The 16,838-nt window shown below is 45.2% G+C and overlaps 1 protein-coding gene across 24 annotated transcripts in view; it reads left to right on the top strand.

Annotated features, from left to right (window-relative positions):
• Positions 1-16,838, top strand: part of LRCH3 (leucine rich repeats and calponin homology domain containing 3) — a 345,591-nt gene that overhangs the window by 304,509 nt on the left and 24,244 nt on the right. For 10 of the 24 annotated variants that reach the window (XM_086944592.1, XM_086944588.1, XM_086944587.1 and 7 more), the window contains one exon: positions 6,959-7,036. In XM_086944592.1, coding sequence (XP_086800718.1) covers positions 6,959-7,036 — 78 coding nt within the window. Of the gene's footprint in view, positions 1-6,958; positions 7,037-15,920; positions 16,253-16,838 lie in introns of those variants that run through there. The other 14 variants (XM_086944574.1, XM_086944573.1, XM_086944568.1 and 11 more) reach the window with 4 other exon arrangements.

Here is a 16,838-nt window from a genome sequence, read left to right as displayed (position 1 = left end):
GAGTCCCGTCACAAGGCCTTACCAGGGACCTCTGACAGGTCCGACAGGCCGGCTGCCCAAAAATCTCCTCACCGAGGTGAAAAGGAGAGGCAGGGTAAGCCTGAGGAACTTCCGGCCTCAAAAAAGGTGAGAAAGGCTTCTACAGTCTCTTCGCCTTCCTCAGAGAAAGATCGTGGGGTCAACAAGCCTTCAACCCCGACTCAAGAGGTCGCTTCAGACAAGAAGCAGAAACCGTCGACGACTAAACTCCCAGGTACGTCGTCTACGAGTGTTAAAAAGGACAGCTCTACCAAGGTTGCCTCGTCGACGGGCTCGTCGACGACGGCTGCGTCGACGCCTACACCGTCGACTGTTTTCAAGGCTCCGGAATCCTGCTCGTCGTCGACGAGGGTGACCACCTCCACGTCGACGACAATGTCTGCAAAGCTGCCGTCGACGGCGGTGTCGTCGACGAGAACGACTTCGACGACGACGATGTCGACGACGCCTGTTGCCATGTTGATGACGACGAGCTCGTCGACGGTCCCGTCGACGATTCCACCATCGTCGACGATGAGCTTCACCTCGTCGACGACGCTATCCTCGTCGACGAAGACACTTTCTATGTCTACACTTCCACTGTCGACACAGACACAGAAGACCTTCCCGTCGACGACGGCCTCGTCGACGACGACCTCGTCGACGATGGAAATGGCGGGAAAACATGTTTTTTCACGGAAAAGGCATCAGATCACGCCAGAGATGACGTCTCCTCGCCAGGTTCAGAAGCTACCACCAACACTACTATTGGAGGATGACTCTGAGGAAGAGACTTTCAGTGAATTTGGGCAGGCCTATAGCCCTTCTGACCTTCAGGTTAAGGTGCAGGAGTTTAGCTCTGAGGAGGAGCAGATGGAACGACAGCACTATGCTCCAGAGCATTATTATGGGGAGGAACGTACTGCTACCAGGCGCGTGCCTCCACAACAACCGAGGCGTCAGTTACCTGAGGGTATGGTGGCAATACCATCCACTTTAGTGACGGATTTACAACTTATGTTGCGGGATTACAAGCAACGTTTCCCGGCGCCTCCGGAAACCCAACAAGTGCGCCCCACGACACCTCCGCCTCAGACATTACGTCCTGGGGCAGACCATTCTTTACCTCCAAGAGAGCGTGCCGCTGCGCTGGAAGTGCGCCCTCAAGAGGTAGTACAGGTGCCAGATACTGATGATGATGACGCTGCGTCTTCTGATGCAGACCAGCAAGCGGATCCTGATCAAGATCAACAGGCGCCATGGAATACTGCTGACCCTATAGATCCGGACAACACCGACCCGGATAATATTACTTCGCCTCCAGCGGACGTTGGAGGGTTTCACAACTTAATGGACAGGGCATCCAAAAGATTTGGTCTCCCAGTGACCACAGTGCAATCGGATTGCTTTTTGTATGACTTTAAAGAACCATTCAGAAAGTCAGTGAGGTCCATTCCAATCATTGAGCATGTCTGGTCTGAGGGCTTGAAGGCTATGCATAATCCGGCCACAGTCCTCCCGGTACTTCCGAGACTAGAAAAGAAGTATAAGGCACCGGATGGCAGTCCAGCATGTTTACTTGGCCAACCGAAACCGGATTCGGTCATTTCGCAGGCTGCCCAGAGCAAGTCCAAGAATCCTTCTACGCCGATGACTACGCCGCCGGATAAGGAGGGCAGGCGCCTAGACAATGTGGGCAAGAGGTTTTCAGCTATGGCCAGTCTCCTGGTTAGGGCAGCCAATGCGTTAGCGATTCTGGGACGCTATGATCGACAAATGTGGTGCGATCTTGCCCCATTTGTAGACGAACTGCAGGATTCGTCTAAGGAGGATGTGAAGAAGATTTTGCTCGAAGGGGAGCGGGCCTCTTCGGAGGTCATTGATGTGGCAATGGATATTGCAACCACCGCATTCCGAGCACTAGCCGGCTCGGCGGTTCTGCGACGCCAAGGGTGGCTAAAGGCCACATGGTTCAGGCAGGAGGTGCAGAATAAGATCTTGGATCTACCATATGACGGTGAGATGCTATTTGGCAAGCACGTCGATGAGGCCCTGCAAGGAATCAAAAAGGACACGGATACAGCTAAGTCCTTGGGTACATTGCAGTATCGTAAGGTGCCCTTCAGAGGAGCTAGAGGAAGAGGTTTTTCTTCTTATCGTGGAGGTAATCAAAATCGCTACTCTTCTGGATCTCAGTCCAGCCAGTCGTATAAGCCTCAATACTCTCAAAGGGGTACTTTCTCTCGCCAGCAGCCTAAAGGACGTCAGGGGCAGCAAAGGAGAGACAACACCAGGAAACAATAGCGGCCAGGTGGCTCTTTCCACTGTTCCTGTTCCCTCATTCACATCTGTGGGGGGCAGGATTTCCCATTGCCCACACAACTGGATGATTATTACATCGGATCAGTGGGTCCTCCAGATTGTCAGAGAAGGACACACATTGGAGTTTCAAGACCTTCCTCCAACAAGAGCGCCGGATGCCTTCCCTCCAAAACATCTCAGGCTCCTTCATCTCGAAGCCCACCAGCTTTTCACCAAGGGGGCGGTGGAGCCTGTACCCCTTTCGCAGAAGGGGAAAGGGTTCTATTCCAGGTTCTTCCTGGTTCGGAAGACAAGGAACAAGTGGCGTCCAATTTTAGATCTACGGCAGCTCAACACTTATCTCGTGAAGTTGTCCTTCAGGATGGTCACTCTTCAGGACATCCTTCGTCTGCTCAATCCGGGGGATTGTATGGCGACCCTCGATTTGGAGGACGCCTACTTCCACGTTCCTATCCATCCAGCTCACAGGCAATATCTGCGCTTTACAGTGGGCAAGAGTCACTTTCAATTCAAGGTACTGCCATTTGGTCTCCGGTCCGCCCCACGGATCTTCACAAAGGTTCTAGCTCCGGTGGCAGCTTTTCTCAGAAAACAAGCTATTCAGGTGTTTCCATACCTGGACGATTGGCTGCTGAAAGCTCCATCTGTTCAAGAAGCGTCCAGTGCAGTCCGGACGTGCAGGGATCTGTTCGAGCGACTAGGTCTTCGACTCAACAGGGAGAAATCGGTTTTATACCCATCCAGGTCAGCAAGGTTCCTAGGAGCCATCCTGAACACGGACAGTTGCTTAGCCCTTCCATCGGAGGAGCGCCAGACCAAACTAATGTGTTCAGCTCGTCTTCTCCAATCTCGAAAGACACTGACAGTTCGCAAGTACAAATCACTTCTCGGATCGATTTCATCTTGTATTCCTTTAGTTCCGCACTGCAGGCTCAGGATGCGTCCACTACAAGAGCAACTGGACAGACAGTGGCGGCAGGTCACAGGATCCTTCGACGACAAGGTTGTCATTACCAAGGAAATGAGAAAAGCAGGCGGCTGGTGGCTGGAAAAAGACAATCTTTCCAAGGGCTTATCGTTCCTCATTCCTCCATCTCCCCTGATTGTGACAACGGACGCTTCCATGGAAGGATGGGGAGCGGTCCTCCAGGAGCTGAAGGTCAGCGGTCACTGGAGTCCAGTGCAACGCAAGTTCCATATCAACCTCCTGGAACTTCTCGCGATCCGCTTGGCTCTTCAAGCTTTTCTTCCGAGGATTCAAAACAGGGCAGTGCTGGTTCGTACGGACAACACTACAGCCATGCACTACATAAACAAACAGGGTGGCACAAGATCCTCCACCCTCTCCAAGGAAGCCCAATCGATATGGAATTGGTTGATACAGAACAACGTTTCCCTCTCAGCGGAACATCTAGCGGGGACACTCAATGTCAAGGCGGACGCTTTGAGTCGTCAGAGGACAGTCTCTCACGAGTGGGAACTGGATCAGACCGTTCTGGAGGAACTCTTTGCTCGATGGGGGACACCATCAATCGACCTGTTTGCGACTCCCCAGAACGCCAAATGCCTGTCCTTCGCAAGCAGGGTTCACCATCGGGAATCCTTGGGGAATGCGCTTTTGATTGCCTGGTCAGGCGCCTTTGTTTACGCCTTTCCTCCCATTCCACTGATTCCGAAGTTGGTCAGCAAACTCAAGGTGGAACCGTGCAGGATGATTTTGATCGCTCCAGCATGGCCCAGACAAGTTTGGTACTCGGAGCTTCTTCTCCTCTCCCAGGACCAGCCAGTTCTCCTGCAGCCTGTTCCAACTTTGCTAACAATGTCTCACGGTCAGGTTCTACATCCGGACTTGAAGTCCCTGCGATTGACAGCGTGGCTCCTGAGTTCAGAGAGTTCCAGGGTTTAGATCTCTCAAGTGAGTGTAGAGACATTCTAGCTCAGGCTCGAGCCCCTAGTACCAACAAGACCTATCGAGCCAAATGGAAGAGATTCTGTGTTTGGTGCCAGAAGGAAGGTTTACACCCGTATACTTCTTCTCCACACAAGCTCTTGCCTTACATTCTTTCACTGGCGAAATCGGGATTGGCTCCATCGTCGATAAAGGTCCATCTGGCAGCCATATCTAGATTCAGACGTTCATCTTCAGGGCCTTCCCTATGGTCGGCCAGGATTGTCAAGCAATTCCTGAAAGGTTTATTCAGGGTTTTTCCTCCAGTCCGGCCACCTCCTCCGACCTGGCACTTGAATCTGGTTTTGTCATCCCTCATGAAAGCCCCTTTTGAACCTGTGCATAAGTCTGACCTTAAGTTTCTTTCCTGGAAAGTGGCTCTTCTCTTGGCCCTGACATCGGCTCGCAGAGTAAGCGAGATCCAGGCTTTCACGATTGAGGAACCATTCCTCCAGTTTAAAAATAATGTGCTGATTCTACGGACGAATCCTAAATTTATCCCGAAAGTTCCTTCGGAATTCCACCTAAATGAACCCGTGGTCTTGAAACCATTTTTTCCAAAACCTTCTTCACCTGCGGAAAGAACTCTGCACTCTCTGGACATTCACAGATGCCTGAAATTCTACCTGGAGCGAACGAAGCAGTTCAGGAAATCTTCACAGCTCTTTGTTTCCTTCAGTGCTCCACGCAAGGGTTGTGCAGTTTCTAAGGCTTGTATTTCCCGTTGGATTTCCAGTGCTATACAATTTTGTCACCAGGCGGCTGGGAAACCTCTGCAGCGAGCAGTTCGTGCTCACTCTACCAGATCCATGGCTTCCTCTGCGGCGTTATTCGCAGGAGTCCCTATCAAGGACATTTGCAGGGCGGCAACGTGGAGCAGTGTCCACACCTTCACCCGCCACTATTGCCTGGATTCTTCTGTGAAGGAGGATGCAGCAGTGGGCCAAGCAGTCCTGAGGAATCTTTTCCAATAAGTCGGTGAGCTTTCCTTTCTATCCCGCCTTCCTTTGCATATTTTGTATACTGCATTGTTGTCATATTTCATGATCCTATGTGTTCTGCTGTTTTTTACAGATATGTGTCACATTTTCAGGTTCAGGTATGACAAAATATGTTTTCTTTACTGCTAGTTACTCTGATACAAAGCATGGGAATCTATGAAAGTTCCAATACTGGGGCAAGAAAACAAGTTACTTACCTGTAACTTTGGTTCCCCAGTATTGGTAACTTTCATAGATTCCCATGCGCCCACCCACCTCCCCTGGGAAAGCTCACTCTTCTGATCTTGGTGGATAGCTGTATACAACGGCTACGAAAATCTGAGGCTCTGAGCTTCTCTCAGGAAGGTTCTATGGGGTGAGGCTGCTCTGATTGGCTGCTGCAGAAATTTGGTCTCTTTTACAAAAAGAGGTGGATAAGCTACAAAATGAGATGAGGCCTAGGCCTATTTTTTCACTTTGTGCTTACTACTATAGTTTTTTACTATTTACCGAGGCTCCCATTCCGACGACGGGGAATGATACAAAGCATGGGAATCTATGAAAGTTACCAATACTGGGGAACCAAAGTTACAGGTAAGTAACTTGTTTTCATCTCCAATTCTTAGACAGTGAGGACGGTCATTAGTAAATTGACTAGGGGTATGTTTCAGTTTTCCATTGATAATCATAAATGCTAAATGGGTCTGCAAAAGTGTGGCACCCCAGAACATTTTCCTCCAAATAGTATATTTTGTATTACATCTTCACCTTATTTTTTTTATGTGACCCAAAAAATAATTTAGCATCATTTAAAATAGGCTAAACATGCCATTCTGTTAATTTGCTGTAAAAAAAGTGAAAACCCAAATATAATACAGAAATGTTACTGGAAAACTTGGTGAAATTGTTTAAAAATACAGCAAATGTTGAGAAAGGAATCAGGATAGGGATATAGGGATATGCTGCAGTTATGCGAAGTTGAAACTGACACTGCACTTTAATGGCTCCAACTCCTTGCACACTCTGATTCCTCTTCTCACCACACTTCCACATTCACTGTAGTGGACTACTGGAATAAAAGTTGTGGATTCTCCACGTTTTTGTAGAAAAATTACAACCCATTGGTTTTGGTTTAAATAGATCTGGAAAGAGTGGTTGCTGGGACTTAAAATGGGCTTCTAGGTGAATGATGTCACTAGAGCTCGAACGGACATGCTAGTATGTAAAGAGTTAGCAATGCAAGAGTGCGCAAAATGAACTGTTTCAAGTGAGAATGGTTGCTAATTCTCTTGCATTCATGATCAGTGTGGCAATTGAGAACACATTTGTATGTTAGTGTTTGTGTGCCTATATGTTTTTGTGTGTGTGTGTGTGTGTTCGTTCATTCGTTCACTGGTGGTTTCTGATTGCCAGCAGTGGCATAGTCTGGGGTCTCCGCTCAAACGTCTTGAAAACCAAGGAACTCGACAATGTAAAGTAAAGGTTACCACCCACTCTCTGTGTCAGTAAATCACACTCCTAATAGGATAGTTTATTCTCTTCACCTGAAGATTTTCTGTGTGCCTCATCAGAGCATTTTGCTGCCTCCTACTACTGTAATTTCCAGTCCCTGTTGCAGTTTTAGAAGTTATTAAAATTCCTGTCAAAGTCATTACCTGCATCACATAGATGTCTGTTTCCCCCCAAACAGCCTAAACTTACGATGGCAAAATGCAGGCGAAATGTGGAGAACTTCCTGGAAGCTTGCCGGAAAATCGGTGTACCTCAGGTAACCATTGTAGCATCCTGTCATGAAACAATGTGAAGAAATAAATGGGCCTCTACTTTTTACAGAAAGGGCGGTATTTAATAATCGCAGGTTTAAAGAGCTGCATTAGGTCTGTTTTGATTTACCACCACCATTGAAGAATTCTGTCTTTTCAGTTCATTTTATTCTTTCCAGCTATTGTATAGGCAGCACAGTAAATTAGTAGCCAAGAAAATGAGGCGCCCTGTATTAACAATGCGCACTTGTAATGAAGTTCATTCAAAAGTGCTTCTGTTGCCCGGGAAACAACTGTTAATAGTAACTGAAACGAGAGCAGAGCCTTGCATCATCTCCTGAGCACAAGTTTGTACTCCCCAAGTTTGAAAGAGCAACACTGTGGCCTAGAATCGTAGCATTTCTTTAGACTGGGAGCCTCCAAAATATTAAAATATGGTACATTCTTGAGCGTTTGTAACTTCGAAGGTAATGGACCGTAATGCTAACCTTTTTGCAAAGATGTACATTCCCCACATCACTTCAAAGACTAGTTTTCTCTTCTTATCCTCAGACGGCTACGAAAATGGTCCTGTGAAGGCAAGAGAAGAAAATGTCGATAATGAATGGGTCATGGCTTTCTTTTCTGAATAGAAATTTAGCAGTCTCCTGACAGCCCCAAGAAACACTCAGTTTGCTTGTGGAAATTATGGGTTCCTTTGAAACTAGTTAAAATGTTGTTTTGTTCATGAATAATAAATGATGACATTTCTGTCACACATCTGACTCCATGTAAATACACCCATATCTTGAGCCTCTGGCAATGTCTTGGGAGAAGCCAGCTTCCTCAAATTCATCACCACGGTTAAACATAAGAACATAGTTGCTAAAGTGTCTAACACTGATTTGATTCACATTAACTCACATGAGTACTGAAGGGGCAGCTACCAAATGTGCAGGAAAAAAGGTTGTGGAGTTTTTTTTCAGTTGTCCATCAAAAAAATACAAGACATATTGTGCAGAGCAGCTGTTCTACAGGGCTGAGCTGATGTAAACGGGTGGGTTTGATACCTAGGTTTACCCTTCTGTGATCACTTTGAATGGATTTTTGCCTAAGAGGAGCTACAAAAAGTGTATGTAACTTTGAGTTGCTACTACAGCTGGCTTTTTAGAGTTTATTAATGTTCTTGGAAGTGTTACAACTCAAGGAATCAATCTTCCTAGCTCTCTTGATTGCACCCTGAGCTATATTAGCTCAGTTTTGTTTTACTTAATCACACAATTTGATTATGGCGGCTTCTCAATTGCTTAGCGTCTCAGCGTATCCTCTTCAGTACTTTAATCTGAGAAGGACTGGTAATTTTGGCCTTTTTTTCTGTTTTCGTTGCTAGTTGAAGGACAGATCACATGTATTATTTGTGAAGTTTCTCGTCTCAATACGCTCTCTCTCGATTTAATACCCTATCTGACCTAGTATGAGGTCGCCACCTAACACACAATGCCTAATAGTATCCTTCCTCCATTCCAGAGCATGCAGACTTCTTCCTGACTCCCATCCTGAATGTGCGATCAGAAAAATTGAATCGAAACCATGTTTCATACTTGTAGGAAAGTGCCCATTTTTGACAGGGTAACCCCCACTTTTTGCCTGGTACATGATGGTATTTCAACTAAAAGTGCACTGCGTTCCTGCCAACCAGGTCCTCAGTGCCAGAGCTGTTCCCCAAAAACTTTACAATTGTTCCCCCAATTGGCAAAACCTTTAGCACCCTCTTTAAGTCCCTAGTAAATGGTACCCTGGTACCTAGGGCCTGAGGTACTAAAAATGGTTCCTAAGGGCTGTAGCACGAATTGTGCCACCCCTCACCAAGCAGATGCACAACTGCCATTGCAGGCTGCGCATCTTGGTGCAGACAAAAGTGAAAACACAAAATGTCACACATCCTTGTGTGCCATGCCCACTACCACTGCATATGATATTTGTATCAGTAGGCCTGACCGCTCTAAGTCAAGGTGCTTAATATTATATGTGAGGGCATATCTGCTCATGCTCTGCTGGTCTACCATATTGCTACCAGTGCAAGTGACCAGGGAAACCATCTTAAACCATGTACAGGACACTGGTGAAAATGAGTTCGCCAGCTACATAATGACGTCACTGAAAATAGGAATGTTTGGTACCAAACATCTGGTCTTGATAAACCCCCACTGATTCCAGTGTTGGATTTACCATACATGAACTCAGAGGCTACCTTAGAGGTGCCCCCTGAAAAACTACCAGCCTCTGGTGTGCTTGCTGACTGGACTCTGCCAGCCTGCCACCCTAGACACTGTTCTGACCTCCTAGGGTGAAAGCCTTTTGTTCTCAGGAGATCCAGAACAAAAGCCTGTCCGGGAAGAGGTTGTAACACCCCCTTAGTTAGCCTTCTTGGGATGGCGAGCTTCAATAGAGCTGATGCCTCTCAGGGCAGCACTAGCCACCTGAACAGGTGGGAAAATTAGCTAGTCAGATAGGTGTACCACCCCCAGGCTAGTACCACCCCTAAGGTGGGCTAACTGAGAGGTGAACATGATTTTTCAGAGGTAGACATCTTTGTGATGGCATACCTAGGAAATCTAGGACAGCGTTATGCCCACTACCCACAGGAAGTGATTATGTAGGGGGCATAGTATTGGCTACTACCCTAGACTCCCATAATAGCCCTAAATTCAGTATTTTGAAGAGCCCCTGAAACCAGAGAAGCAGATCCTGATGACCTAAGAGAAAGGTTACAGAAGAGCCGCAAAAGGAGAGAAGACTGAAGAGGGCACCTGACTTGGCCCCAACCCCACCTGCCTGCTTGCAGCCCTCATCGTAAACTGCGCCAAAGTTGACTCGTCCTGCAGCTGTAGATTCCAGAAACTTGGGAGGACTGCCTGCCTTTGAAAAAGACTCAAGTCCTCCCAGGAACAGCAGACCTGTTGTGAGAAACTCCAACGGGGAAGACTCTGAAGCCTCCAGAACCGCCAAAACCTGGCACCTGAAGCAATCACTGCCTCCTTCACATCCGGCCTGAGTTGAAGTGTGCCAACGGTAACTACAGCATCAGTCAGCACCTCTGTTGAGTTTTAACAAGTATTGCGTGCTCATTGTTAAAACACTGTGTCCCCCTGCGCAGAAGCAAAGCCTCTAAACACATACAATCTATAACAACAAGCAACAGAGCACAGCATCAAAAATTATTTCTTTTCCGATCAGTTAAAGTCAGACTTATGTTTTAATGTGCCAATTAACAACATAGCATGTTCAGATAAGAAAGTTTTGTGACTCCGGAGAATATATTCGTACTATCGATACAGACTTATCGTATCAAGCCTTGGAAAAGTTGCGCTTGTGACTAAACACGTGTCTGCTGTGGAGCTTCGGCTGCGGAGTTTCAAACAAACGTCAACTTTTTCTCACAAATATTGGCTGCTTAAATACTTGCTTTTTGGATCTGAGCATGCTATGTTGTAAATTGGGACATTAAAACATAAGTCCGACTTGAACTGATCGAAAAAGAAATCATTTTTGATGCTGTGCTCTGTTGCTTATTGTTATAGATTGTATGTGCCAACGGTGTCAGCAAGGCCCTCGAGCTATAGTCCATTGTGTGTTTACCCCTCCTGGACTCGTCTGCAGCCTCTGCTCACAGGCTTCCTCTACTGTGACTGCTCCTGTAAGGAAAACTCGACTCCTAAAGACACCTTTGCCCCTGGGCCTTGGAGAAGAGGCCCAAACATTTCCCCCGTCCCGAGCATTGCAAGGCTTGAGCCTACTTGCTGATCCAGCCCGACTGGCCTCCTGGCCAGAGCCTGCACCCTCTTTTCGTAGTGCCTGATCTCCATTGAAATACATTAGGCTCCCAACGCTGTTTGGTACCCTGCACTCTGCCTCCCTCATGCCGCTGGAGGTGTTCTGTTGGTGCTGCCTTGGACCTTGCCCACCACTCAACTTAACTCCTGGAGCTTGGACTTTTAAGTCGCTGTACTATAACGGTTTGCAGAACTTGTTCTTCCTTCCATGGGATAACATTGCAAAATTCAGGAATTGTCTTCTTTTTAAAGTGAAAAGAATTTATAATCAAAAGCGTACTTACCTGAACGATTTTTCTCTGATTCCTAAACATACATAATTGCTATTTTCATAAATTGATGTGGATCTCCTTCTTGAGTCGTGTTGTCATTTATTGATCATTGTTTGTAGTTGCAAATGTCTTGTACTCCTCAATGTTAAGCCTAAGGGTGCTCGACCACACTGCCTACCAATGGAGCACTTCGGGATTGCATAGCAAACCCCTGTCCACTAGTAGGGGAAGCCCTGGACCCTTTACACAGCATATCATATTATTGATATATCACATAAAGAGCCAGCTTCCTACAATACCGCTCCCTGATTCTCTTTCCGTGTTTTACAACTTGGAGTCTAGGTGGTTGATATTGGTATATCAAGAGGATAAGTGGCTACCTGTTTGTTGGGGCATCATTTCAATTCCATTAAATGATCAAAGGCCCACCATCACGAACACTGTTCACTCTTATCAGTATGTTCCAAGGTAGAAATTGTTACCTTGCTGCTCATGTGACACATTCTCAGACATCATCTCTTCCTGATTTCATTCATCGCCTGATTGCCATTGAGAATTTCACCCATGTGTGATATGTCTTGTGCGGTGTTAGTCAGGAATGCCGCCAACTGTGCAACTCTACGCCAAAGCCTCAAGGACAGGTCACCAGTAACCTAAGACAGGAAAGTACTGTGAATGGTGAATAGGCATGTACACCTGCCCTGCGTGCACAGCTGTTTGTATTTCTGGTATCTTGACTTTTATGTTTGCCCTGACGTTACACGTTCTAGCATTTGCACAGAGGTTTAGGCCTTCCTTGACAATGCAAGCTGTTGGACCTGACCTGTGATGTGGAGGTTTATATTGGAAACAATGATCCTTAAAACATATACCTGAAAAAATAATAGATATAGACCAAAATTAGTACTATATTCAACGGTGTCCAGCCGGACACATAATTTAATCAATCAAATAAATGTTTCAACATAATGACGAGCAGCCAACAGTAGAGTGGGACGCAGTTCTGCATCCAGTACACAAAACAAAAGACAAATACATATGAAACAAAGTGTTTCAGGCAAAAGACAAAGGATGCTTGAAGTCAATAAACATACATGACAAGCTATCCATGACAGTGTTCACACTGATGTAACACAATGGTTTAAACGTGTGAATCTATTCCATAGGTCGACGACGTTTCGACCCCTTTTAGAAAGATAATGGGATCATCATCAGGACGGTGATGTTACAAGCGATGATGGAAGCTACAGTGGTTTTTCGAAGCCTTAATTTGGCCAGATCTTTTTTTAACTGTCTCTGGAGAGTGGCTTTCTGACCCCTCTTGCATGAAGCTGAACTGTTACTTGATACCCAGTTATTTCACCACCAGAAACTCACCATCAATGAGTACGTTCTTGACAATGACAAAACAGCAATGGAAGCACTCCAAGCTATGTAATTAGGTTCTCATCAGCGACCAATCCTGAAATGTATTGAGAACATGATGCCAAGCCAGCTGTGACCTTTCCTAGTTTCCTATTATCACTGCACAAGGAGAATACAATAGTAACTCTTGACTTTGGTTAAGGCTGTTACAAGAGAAAGATCAGAACAAAAATAAATGTTATGTTATGTATCAGGTAAGAGGAGCCTGAATGGCAAGAGAAGAAGTCTTTTTAAAGTATACGGTGCAACAATATTGAAATAAGGTTTTTGCTGACCACCCTTACTTTCTGATTTTGTTTCCCATGGTTCTGGAAATAGCAGATTCACTTCTGTGTATGACACAATAGGTCCATGGAAGGTTAATAGAACCCTTTAAAAAGCTCCAACCTTATCCAGCTACACCACACATAACCAAGACACTCCTCGCCTTGCCTCAGAAGGTACTTGCATCACCACCACAAGTTGAGATTCTGGCTCACCAGTCAGGTTTTTGATCCTGAATGTCTTGAAGTTCCTGTTAACCATAGGCTACATCCTGCTTCACCGTATTGGCAGAATGGTACTCCCTCCTATGTTCCAACAGTTGCATCCCAAGTCCTTTGGCCTGAGTGAAATAAAATGTGCCTGGAATGGGACATGAATGGGAGTGTCTTGGATTTATCTTGTGCCATTGAAGATGGCTTACATCATCCTCCAAGAGACTCCCCATCCGATCACCGTGAGTGTTTATACAGTTATGGAGAAGACCTCCGCAGCTATTGGACTTTCTACGAGAGCAAGCGTTAAAGAGCGTGTACTCTGTGAATTGAGTTCACAATCTAAAAAGTCATTGTTGAGTATAATTAGTAAGAATTATCTGTTCTGCTCTGGCTATAGTCAGTAGTATGGGAAAGAAATGTAAATTTGAAACCGACTGTCCCAAAATATGAATTAAGCCAAAACTAAGTTTGGTAATCATGGCTGCAGGACAAATATGCTCCAAACCCTGTATCTCTTTGTTCTCATTGACAGAGATAAGACTCATTTTTCAGCAAACAAGTTACAGTAATTGCTGCCACAGTGTTCTACATTCTGGAACTCCTCTCCATCCAAGATGACTGCGCGCGCCTTGCCTCCATTCCTTGAATGTCCGCCAGCTCCCAAAGCAGCATGAACAAAAGCCATTCTCTAAGAGGAGTGTTGGGTTCCGGTCATATTTTTGGCACTTTCAGTTATGGTACTACTTTCACATCTCTGACTACAAAGGCAACACTCCTGATAAAAGTGTGGTCTTGGAGTACCAACTTGTAGCAACCTGTTTGTCCCAGCAAATGGATATCTGTATGATCACGAACCACGGTTCTGCCTCGCAAGTGGGTGAAGCTATCATGACCGATAAAGAAACAGCTAGGTTAACTGTGTGTGTGCTGATAAAAAGTATTGTTTTCTTTTGTGGGTGGTGTAAGGAACTGGGTGGTGAAAATGTATGAGTTTCTCTAATTAAAATCAACATTGATACCAGACAATCATTCAGGTACCCAGAAATCAAGCAGAGGCCATAGCCTTCCCAGTTGTGCCTTTATTGCAAGGAGGAAAAGGATTGCTCATCCTGAGGCCCAGACGTCGAAGCTAGCCTGACACCCATCACCACAGATGCATGTCATTTGGCAGACAGGTGACTGCCAGTATTCAGTTTAGGCTTAGAGTAAAAATACTATATTAGCTCTAAGGAAAAGTCATTTATTGAATGTAATAATAAAATGGTCTAACCTACTGGAAGTCAAAATATGGATAGTGAGAATATATGCTTTAATACCGATGGTTAAATTGTGCATGTAGCCTGCCTCACTGTAAGGCGCTGCACAAATTGTTTTAAAGGGCAGATATGAAAAATTCTCAGAAGTTGGGCCATGTGATTATCCTCAGGTTTATCGATATGGATACTGAAGTCCCTACAATAATCGTGTGTTTGTACCAAGAAGTGAGAGCTGTTATTGTTTCATTAACCCCTTCCATGCTGATGACGGCCCCCGGCCGTCATGCATCACGGTGGGCGTGTGCTGATGACGGCTGGGGGCCGTCATGAACCCGCCCACTCTTCAAAACTGCCGCACAGGTGCAGAATCGCGGCCGCGCCCAAGGGGTTAAAGTCCTGAAAGAAAATATCTGACAGGACCAGGAACATGATAAAGGAGAGTAAGAGCGAGGCATTAGTGAACAAAAGCAATAATTGTGGGAGGAAGAGCTTCAGTTTTGGTTTGTATTGGTGAGGGGGAAATTTAGAAAGTGATATATTTTTAAATAAAAACAGCAGTAATGCCCCAAACAGCAGTAATGCCTCCACTCATATCCAGAGTACATAGTACCTGTGAGGCCCATATATTATACATTTCGAAACTGAGGGAATTGCCTAAGTTGTAAATCATTGAGAGTACTTTTCCTGAGCTCAACTACCACCTTTTCCTTGCAGGGCTTCTATTCTACTTGAATTCAAGGGCTCACAATTAATTGATTTGCTTTTTAAAAGTTTATTAAAAAGGAATCCAAGAGCCTCCCTTTCTACTAGGAAGTATTCTATAGAAAATTGGTCTGGATAGAATACCGAAACAGGACAAATATTTTTATAGGTAAGTAACTTTTTTCTTTCTCTTCTTCATTGTAGTTCAGGTAGCAGTGTATCCCTTGAAGCAAAGGAGGTAACTGCAAGGAAGTTACAGTTCTCCGGATAGATTTATCCGTATAGAATTCTGGCTTCCACTTCTTCGTTTCGTTCCCAGGACGTAAATCTACTGTGAATTCCTGGCGCGAAAATAAAATTACATATTATTTGAATATTATTCATGCACATCTATTCTTGTTGAGAAAGTCTCCCACAAACCCGTATCTTTAAATTGAAACTGGAAACATCTACTGTTGACCGCATTTGTATCAGCTTCATGAAATCTGTTGGTCTACCTAGCCATGCCGTGTTACCCTTCCGGGTAAGGAGACCCATATGAAATCCAATATTGCCTTGTCCAGGGTTGGAATCAGTTGAAGATTACCATGCAGAAGTTCTGGTTTAGAAGTTGAGTAATCTTGTTTTGTTGCTCATAGGATCTTATTAAATGGGGTTTGCAGTTGGTTGATGTCCATTGATGGTCATGTTGCATTGCCTACAGCTTCCTGTTAACCGATTATTTGAAAATGTTCTTTGCTTAGTTTTTTACTTAAACTCTAAATTCACAGGGGTGAACAACAAGTTTTAGTTCTCCAGAAGATAGCATGCATTCTCTTTAATGTAACATGTTTCTTGAGTTGGTATGATTCCAGTACTCTGCCTTGCTTTGTTGTGCATGGATGTACTAGCATGACTGACCTGTGTTTCTATCTGTTTTCCTTTCCTGCACACGCTCGGACAGGAGAATCTTTGTTGTGCTTCTGACATTCTCCATCTAAACCTCCTCAGCATTAAAAGGACTGTTGAAACGCTTCTTTCTTTTGGGGCAGAGGCTGATATGTATACCCTTTCCACACAATTTCTGGGCTTTGTGGTTTTCTACTGCACTGTTCTGCTTGCACTTTCTGTCTTCTACCACTGGATATTTTCGTTCTTGCCAAAGAAAGTTGGGTAACTGGTAAGGGCTCATTTCCAACTGCAATGGCTATGTTCAGCATTGATAGTGTTGTCTTTTTATCTAAAGTATTTTGTACTGGTATATTTTTTTGTTTACCCAAACAAACCTTGCCTGTGGAGTGTAAGCCATGGATCACACTATTGACTGACAATCTTCTTGTCTGTGTGAGTCTGCATTGGAAAGTTGAGGTGACCAAGCCATACATGGTCTGTTGCCTGCAAGCACAAAGCTGCTGAAGACAGTGGGCCCTCTTGAGCATGTTTTCAAAGAGCCAGGCCTGCTGTGCCATATGCAAACCACTATGGATGCACCCAAAGCCTAGTTGCTCCCTGAACTCTTCTACCTACGCCACATTAGTTGCACTGTCCTGCCTAACCAGGAAGATCAACATCATGGTTTGATAGCACCTTCTTACCAATATCTGTCAGAACTCCAGCTGAAGCAGTGGAAGCACTGCCCACAATGCCCTGCTTCATCTGGTGTTGATTTTTTGCGTTTAGCATGGACATATTGTTGGGTTGTAGGTTGTCTGTGTTGTCATCTTCTAGCTCGTGAGTTGTCATTTGGCTCCCCTGTACAACATGTTTTACATTACCCTTACATAGCCTTTGTTAGTGATGTATCTGGTGTTTTATGTTTTGTAAACTCCATCACTTTGTTATAACATGTTTTGCCCTGATCAAATAATTTTCTCTTCACTTG

This window comes from Lissotriton vulgaris, chromosome 11 (assembly GCF_964263255.1).
Source record: "Lissotriton vulgaris chromosome 11, aLisVul1.2, whole genome shotgun sequence".
NCBI lineage: Eukaryota > Metazoa > Chordata > Amphibia > Caudata > Salamandridae > Lissotriton > Lissotriton vulgaris.
This window is presented reverse-complemented; position numbering and strand designations above follow the sequence as displayed.